Genomic DNA, 8,187 nt, shown 5'->3' with positions numbered 1-8,187 from the left:
TTTATTTCTCCCTCCTTGTTCCCCTTGTCCGGTTTTCTTCAAGTTACATACCAGTAGGACCAGTAGGACCAGTAGGAGTTTTTTACTGGTGCATGAAACTTGCACTTTAAATGCTATGTTATAAAGTGTTGCAGAAAACATGATGCACAGAAATGTGATTTCTGGTGCCAGCAGCAGGTAACTGTTCTGAGTGGCATCGCACACAGAGCCAGACAATAGTGCATTGTTGTCGAGGTTTTCCTTAAAACACAGAGTTCCTACCAGGATGTCTAAATTCAGATGGCAGGGTATGATGTATGATTGGGGTGGGGGGGGGTTGTTGCTGCTTAAAGTGGATCCTCCCCAACGCCACAGGGTAATGAACGCAGTGATCTTGAACCTGAAGCATTTTCTTCTCACCTCTCTCAGGTCAGCAGAGGCACCATGGCTGCAGCGAGTAGGAGACTGAAGGTGAGTCGTGCTCACACCCACAGCAGTCAGATCCACACCTGTGTGCACTTCACAGGTGTCACCTGTTGCCCTAACCGAGTCTACACATTTATCTAACGTTGTCTTTACAGAATATTCAGTAGAGCAGTGTAAAGATGTGATGTGCTACTGCCATCCCCTGGCGTTTCACACGAACTACATGCACTTCTTCACACAATAACACGCCTCACAATCAGCACACCAGCCTGCACGCATGACCACACAGACTCCGGCCGCAGCGAAAAAACGATAGCTATGGTGACCGCTTGTGATTTAGATTGATTTCTGCACATATTAGAGCGTGTGCTGGACCCATCTTCCTGCTGTGGCCGTGAAATATTGTCCAGGCTTTATTAAAGGGACCGGGAGAGCCGCCCCAGACCCGCCTCTCTCATTCACTTTGGACGCATTTTCCACTAAGTGTCCATGATGACGACCAACAGCAGGTACAAGAGCCGTGCGCCCCGGTCAGGTAAGTGCCTACAGGTAATTAATAAGCTGGCGCGCGTCACAGTTGGGTGATTAATTAAGTATCTATCAAAAACAAATCCACATTGTGTTTTTCCCCTGATATTCTCCTGTTGGAATCTGTCATCTGCTTCCCAAACGCCTCCTGGAATTTGTCTTCAGATGATGGAGAGGTAAGAGATACGCAGCAGACAGAGGGCTGCGTACAGTCTGTGTGTGACGATGACCGTCGTGGCACCTGCACGAATCACAGTCATCCATTTGTTTTTGTCGCTGAACAGCTGTGACCACTGCCGGTGGTGACCCTGGTCAGCCATGTCAAGCCTCGACCTTTGTCTTTGCTGTCAGTGTGGAGCTGGGAGGACGCATCATGCCATGCACACTCACATATTTTACCATGTCAGTATCCTGGTCATTTAACTTTACCATCCACGCAGACAGCCCCTCTTCATGCGCACGTATTCCTATCCGTTTCCTTCTGTTTGTAGCATCTGTGCACATCTGCAAACGATCCTGTAGCTGAAGCAGTAGATTGACAGAAAATTAGTTTGCAGATAGTCTGAGAACTGATTATTTGCTTCAGTCGCTTTTCAGCAAAACACCCAGTGATTCCGGCTCAAATGCTTTTATTGGCAGTGTGATAGCAGGGCTGCAGCTCATTGTCCATAGTGTTTAATCTGTTGTTGTCATTTCTTTTGCCTACTGTACATGTCAGGAAATAGTGAACAGCCCAAAGTGGCCTGTTGAATTTCATGCAGCTGTCACTGAGTTTATGAGGATATAAACCAGAAATTAATTAATGAATAATTGTTTCACTATATGTGTGTGATAGCAAACTGGTGTTATTTTTGGATTGTGGGTTGGACATAAAATCACAGCTCATGTGCAGCTCTGCTGATAATAAGACAACACAGAGACAAATTCTCACACTGGAGAAGCTACAGCCAGAGAATATCTGGGTTGTTTTGCTGAGAAAATGAAACAATGATCAATTAGTTTATAAGATAAAGTTTTCCAGTTCATTCTGCCTTGATGCAGTCACACAGTGTGATGACTCTTTAGCTTTAAAGCTACTTAAAGTCTGAATGTTTAGTGGGTGGCGTGCACTGTGCACTTAGATTAAATGCATGAATCCAATTACATATTCAGAGTGAACAATAAGAGAAAGCATATGGCTGTGAAAACTGGCTGACTTTTTAAATCATTCATTTTCATCCTGGAGATCTGGAACATCAGAGAACACGACGTTTCTGATGCAGCATCTCTTCACTGCTTCACTCTGAACGTGTTTATTTTCAGATTTAAATCCCTACAATCCCCTGAGCAGTTTTGTTATTTTGCACCTTCACCCTGCTTCCCAGTTCTGTGTTTTCCTGTCGTGTTGGACGAGCCTGAGTCAGAGCGGAGGACACAGACGCAGCATGGTGTTGCCCAGCAGTCTAGTTCGGTGTATTTTGTGAGAAGTGTGTGGGTGTAACATGCAAACGCATCCACAGACAAATCATCAATATGGAAGCAATACTGGAAATGAAGTGAAGCAGCGCACACACATAGAACACCCCCACATCTCCTTAGTCCCTCCCTAAACAGTCAGGCTGATACGCTCCACATTAAGTCTGGTTCTAAAGGCTTGATGTAATCTCAAGTCCTTTGTTGAGGCAACTCAGTGCAGTGCTTTGTAAGACGCCCCCAACCTGCAGATTCTCTGCTGGACCTTTTCTTCCTCCTCTTTCCATGTGTTCAGATGCACATTTATGCCTCTACGCTGTTGCATCCACTGTCCTCCCTCCCCACCCCACCCCCTCTCCTCGTGTCAGTGGCTGCCTGCCCTGCTGTACGATGAGGACCTAGGGAACCTCAGGGCCTGCTCTCGGTCTGGCCATCAGGATGTATCACTGCTGCTGTGCCCTGCCACTGCAACTGATGTCATGGTTGTTTGTTTTTGTGACTGTCTAGGAAAAAGAGTACGTTGGTTTTGCGACGCTGCCCAACCAGGTGCACAGGAAGTCAGTGAAGAAAGGATTTGACTTCACTCTCATGGTGGCAGGTGGGAGATGGCATCACCTCTTCTGGGTTTTTAGTCTGAATGTGAAGGTCCAAAGTGCTGAGATGGCGTTGATAGCATCTCTCCGTGCACACCGCTCTGGCATGGGTACAGATCCAAAGCTGTCTTTGCACAGGAACAATCAGTTCAGAGCAGGATGTCCTTCTTTCGAGGCAGCTTTACCATCACACCATCGTGTGTGCTGTGAAAATGTCTTGCTCTGTTCAAGTCTGAATGCTGAGGAGGAAAATGAGTCGCAAAGGCGTCCTCAAAATATTTCATTACACCTTAAATCTGTTCATTAAATATTCATGAGCATCACAAGAGACAAACATCAGGAGATTAAAATAGACTGAATAATAAACCAGTTTGCTCCTTCATTGGTGCCCATTATGACGAGAGCCGGACTGGTTTTGCTTTTGTGACCTTCATTTTTCTGATCCAAGCGTCAGCTGAACAGTCCAGGGGTTCATGTTCAGACCTGCATCCCCAGTAATGTTGGTGGCATATGGTGTTTCTATCAAGTCTGGAAAGCAAAAGCCATCAGTGTGAAATCTGAGCCAAATTAAATTAGAGGCTGGCAGTTTGGATTAGCTTTCACACATCCTGGATGTGTCCGGGCATCAGTGGAGTGTCCTACATTTTACTTCTCTGTGTCTATTTCCAGTTTTATTTATTACTTTTAACTCAGTATTTTAGCTGTTTATTAGGTCTGTTCCATCTACATATCAGTCAACAGTTTTTCATTAACATCACCTGTTACTTTTATTTATTGTACATTTACATGTGACTGTTTATTTTTGGCCTTAACACAAAATCTAAATACAGTTTCTATTTTTGTTGAAGCCAGTTGAGCTACTTACTTGAGCTTTCCAAGTACTTTACAGCCTCACATTCAAACGAACCTGGTTGAGAATTTACCTTTTGTACAGTAGCTTTGTCACGAGATCCTGGTCAGAGAGTAGAACTACGTGTATGTTTCAGGTGAGTCCGGCCTGGGTAAATCCACCTTGGTGAACAGCCTGTTCTTCACTGACCTGAACAAAGACAGAAAGCTACTCAATGCTGAAGGTGAGTCACGTGTCAGCCAGACGTCTGCTCACACCTCAGACTGCAGCCGCCTCCTTAAACACCTGTGTGTCACTTCAGAGCGAATCAACCGGACGGTGGAGATCACAAAGCACACAGTGGACATCGAGGAGAAGGGGGTGAAGCTCAGGTTGACTATCGTTGACACCCCGGGCTTCGGAGATGCTGTCAACAACACTGAGTGGTGAGTGTTCGCTTGGTGCCCTGTCCAGTCGGCTTTAAGCTGCAGTTCTACTGTTCAGCATGAAAATGAAAGCAACACTGGCCCACCGTGTTCATACTGACTCTCTCTGCAGGCCAGCTTCTCTGACTACAGTAGAACCAAAGAGGATGCATGCTCGCCAGCCACTTTATTAGGTACACTTCAATGCAACACTTCTGCCTTCTGTGTTTATGGTGTTGTGCTGGACTACATTATATTCAGGTGTCTCTATATGTCTGTCCTCTCTGGCTACAGACATGACAGGGTCAGAATAAACACGTTGAGCTTCAGAAACACAGATGTTAAGGTGGAAGAGTTGCACTGAAGTGCGAGCAGTGTATTTGTCAGTGTGGACAAATCAACAGTGTTTGTCTTTTAAAGCTTCCTGCTTCCCCGCCCTGTTTGTAGCTCTCAGCTCTACGTCCATTAGACGTAAATCTTTAAAAATACTTTTTGTCTGACACAATAGGACAACCTGCCAGATGTTTTCTTAAAGCTGGAATCGTTCACTCTTCTATGATGCATATCCTAAAGCATTGTGTGCTTTTTGTTTGATCTGCCTGGTCAGTCCTATTTGATGTTTGTTTGCCTGGAGCGACAGTGCTGATGTGATTAGGACGTTAATTACATTTCACACTATCTGCTAAGCAGGCAGGGGCCTGTCTGAGCTGTCACTGCTCTGCTGTAGTTCTCCTGCTAGTTTCTTTTTTAAATCGCTTTGCAACTTGTTCCTTTGTTGTTGGGCAGTACTTTACATTACCTGGGGGAAGGATTTATTTATTGATTTATTGATCCTGCAGTAAATTTAAATAAATTAGATGGATTGGTGTCATGAACATGGCTTCAGTCTGGGCTATGATGAAAATACATAGGTTACATGTGTTTCAGCGACACATTCACCTGTGTTGTATAAGCTCACAGTGGGTTTTTAATTTACTAAACTTGTCAGATGAACATAGTGGAGTGTATAGTCAGCTGTTTCCCTCTGAAATGTAGTAGAAGAAGAAACATACATAAACAAAATGCTGAACCATTCCTCTAAAGGGATTGTAGTATAGACATTAACCACTAACAGGCTGCTGTTGTCTTCCAGCTGGAGGCCCGTCACAGACTACATCGATCAACAGTTTGAACAGTACTTCAGAGACGAGAGCGGACTCAACAGGAAGAACATCCAGGACAGCAGAGTGCACTGCTGCCTCTACTTCATACCCCCATTTGGACACGGGTATTACAAACACTGCCAGATGTACACATATGTACGTGCATTTATCAGAGTGCTCAGTAAAGTCCCCGTGCTCCTGTAGGCTTCGTCCGGTTGACATCGAGTTCATGAAGGCCCTGCAGGACAAAGTCAACGTGGTTCCTCTCGTCGCGAAGGCGGACTGCCTCACTCCCACGGAGATTAGGAAGCTCAAAGATCGGGTAAGACCACACATGAACTAAAGTGATGTTTATCTGTGCATCCATCATCCATGGTCATCAGATTTTAGAACTAAACCCAAATTATGGGATGTGATGTATAATAACATGTTTCATTGCAGCAGTGACAGCTTTTAAAAGCTGAATCTATGCACTGAGCTTCCTGTCTGTGCAGCATGTCCCTCTGCTGCTGGACGTTCAGTGGTTTACTCTGCACTGGAATGAACCTGCCTGTGCAGAAATAACGTGGATGTCTGGCTGAAAGCAGGCACATTCTGACATTCTGCTGTTAAACAGCATGAGAAACGGGCTCGTTTGCTTTCTCTGTGGCTGTCAGATGAAGAGATGATTATCAGTCTCATGTCGGTGGTAATTACAGAGCTGAACGAGCAGGTGGTCAGCCTAGCTTAGCAGACAATCAGGAGGGAAACAGCCTGGTTCTCCCCACAAACCCAGCTATGTCTACTCTACCTGCCAACGCCAACACGTTGGATCTCATTTATTTAACCCATATACTGTATGAGCAGAAATGTGACTCCAGCCAAGGTTGTGTGTACTTTTTCTTGCATGACAGTTGAGCCGTCCATTCAGTGCACCTACCAGGCAACATCACAGTGATGAGCAGCCTGTGAGAAGCCGCTCCACCTGCTCAGCCTTGTTCCACACCTCTGAATCCCTGCCCACGTCTCTGATATGTTCAGCTATTTCATTTGTCTGCAAAAATATGTGATGAGATAGATGCAGCTGTACTAGTTGTTCTAGGTTTGTCAGTGTTGAGCTAAGCTGACACAAGAGTTTCTGGCCTCTCATCTCACCTTCAACAAGACGGTGAATAAACACAAAATGTTGAACTGTTCCTTTAAAATGATACTGTAAAGGAGGCTCATCTGTAGGTTTATGGATGAAGTCACACCACAAATGTTGTTCTCAGCTTCTGCTCAGGATTTTTTCCACAAAACAAAAAATTAGTTGAATAAGAAACAATTGAAAATGAAGATTATAAAGTGGTGATTGTCCAGTAAACACACGAGCTGATCTCAAGCGGAACAGCACTGAGACCCACAGATACATTGAGTTTCATCTCGGTTTAGTGGTGGATGACTCAGATCTTCCTCCACCGAGATTTGATCTGGGTTTAGTTTTAAAGCTTTCACATAAGGCTGTGTGTGTATGTGTGTGTTTTCCATCACGTCTCTCTGTGCTTTGTCCAGCTGAGGGAAGAGATCGAAAAGAATGGGATAAAGATCTACCAGTTCCCTGACTGTGACTCTGACGAGGACGAGGACATCAAGCAGCAGGATAAAGAGCTGAAGGTTTGCTCTGTGTCTGATGTGCAGGCCGTCGCTTTTTTCACATTTAAGTACAGTTTTAAGGATTTTTTAAAACTTTACTCGAGTATTACAATTACAATTGTACTTCTGCTGCACTACCTGTGTGTGTGTGTGTGAGTGGGAGGGGGGCAGACAGCAACAGACAGCTGCCAACAGCTCTGGATACCATTCACTGCATCAGATATAATAATCAAAACATATGATATACATAATATTATGTTATATCTTCATAATGAGTCTGATATGTTTTGTATATTTTGATAGTATTTGTGTACGTTTAGCTAAAATTACAAATGCAGGAGTTTAAAGTACAGTAGTACTTTCACAGTGTTAATACTACCTTAACCTTAAGGGGTTTTCCTGTTGAAGGGTTTCCTTATCTGGTTCGAGGGTCTAAGGGTGGAGGGAGTCGTATGATGCACAGACTGTAAAACCCACTGAAGTAAATTTGTGATATTGGCCTATACAAATAACATTTGACTTGACTTGAATGCTTCCTTTGTGTGTGTGTGTGTGTGTGTGTGTGCGCTGTAGGAGAGCACCCCGTTCGCAGTGATCGGCAGCAATACCGTGGTCGAAGCCCGAGGTCAGAGGGTGAGAGGGAGGCTCTACCCCTGGGGCGTTGTGGAGGGTGAGAAACTCTGTAGCGGGTTTGACATTTCATGGCAGCGCTAATGATCAGTAATGAGATGTTCATGTCGCCCGTGTGCAGTGGAGAACCCGTCCCACTGTGACTTTGTGAAGCTGAGGACCATGCTGATCAGAACCCACATGCACGACCTAAAGGATACCACCAGCGACTGTCACTACGAGAGCTACAGAACTCAGTGCATCCAGAACATGACCAGGTGCGTGTCTGTGTTTACATTGGGAACGTGACCGGGTGTGTGTCTGTGTTTACATTGGGAACGTGACCGGGGGCCTATTTCAAGAAGGCGGTTCAACAAACTCAGAGTTCAGACCTGAACTCTGAGTTGACTTACTCAGAGTTGGAAAACTCAGAGTTTTCGGTTTCAGAACAGCTGAAAAGAGTTGGTTTAATCAACTCTGAGTTGTCTGACTCAGAGTTAGGCGCGTGCCACGCGACTATAAAAAGCCCTGAACAATGGAGTGAAGAAATTACGAGTCACCATGGCAACAGGACCAAGCCAAAATAGGTCTGC

The 8,187-nt window shown here is 45.0% G+C and overlaps 1 protein-coding gene across 6 annotated transcripts in view; it reads left to right on the top strand.

Moving 5' to 3' along the window:
- The first annotated feature begins 669 nt into the window (after positions 1-669).
- septin5b (septin 5b) overlaps positions 670-8,187 on the top strand; it is a 13,909-nt gene continuing 6,391 nt past the window's right edge. Inside the window, exons 1-10 of one of the 6 annotated variants that reach the window (XM_020625116.1) lie at positions 676-940; positions 1,099-1,109; positions 2,893-2,983; positions 3,965-4,051; positions 4,130-4,253; positions 5,365-5,499; positions 5,579-5,696; positions 6,905-7,006; positions 7,559-7,655; positions 7,737-7,872. In XM_020625116.1, the coding sequence (XP_020480772.1) occupies positions 895-940; positions 1,099-1,109; positions 2,893-2,983; positions 3,965-4,051; positions 4,130-4,253; positions 5,365-5,499; positions 5,579-5,696; positions 6,905-7,006; positions 7,559-7,655; positions 7,737-7,872 (947 nt within the window). In that variant the 5' untranslated portion in view covers positions 676-894. Of the gene's footprint in view, positions 941-1,098; positions 1,110-1,217; positions 1,336-2,892; positions 2,984-3,964; positions 4,254-5,364; positions 5,500-5,578; positions 5,697-6,904; positions 7,007-7,558; positions 7,656-7,736; positions 7,873-8,187 lie in introns of those variants that run through there. The other 5 variants (XM_020625114.1, XM_020625113.1, XM_020625117.1 and 2 more) reach the window with 5 other exon arrangements.

This window comes from Monopterus albus, unplaced genomic scaffold (assembly GCF_001952655.1).
Source record: "Monopterus albus unplaced genomic scaffold, M_albus_1.0 scaffold346.1, whole genome shotgun sequence".
Taxonomy (NCBI): Eukaryota; Metazoa; Chordata; class Actinopteri; order Synbranchiformes; family Synbranchidae; genus Monopterus; species Monopterus albus.
Note: the sequence above shows the minus strand (reverse complement) of the source record. Positions and strands in the feature narration are given on the sequence as shown.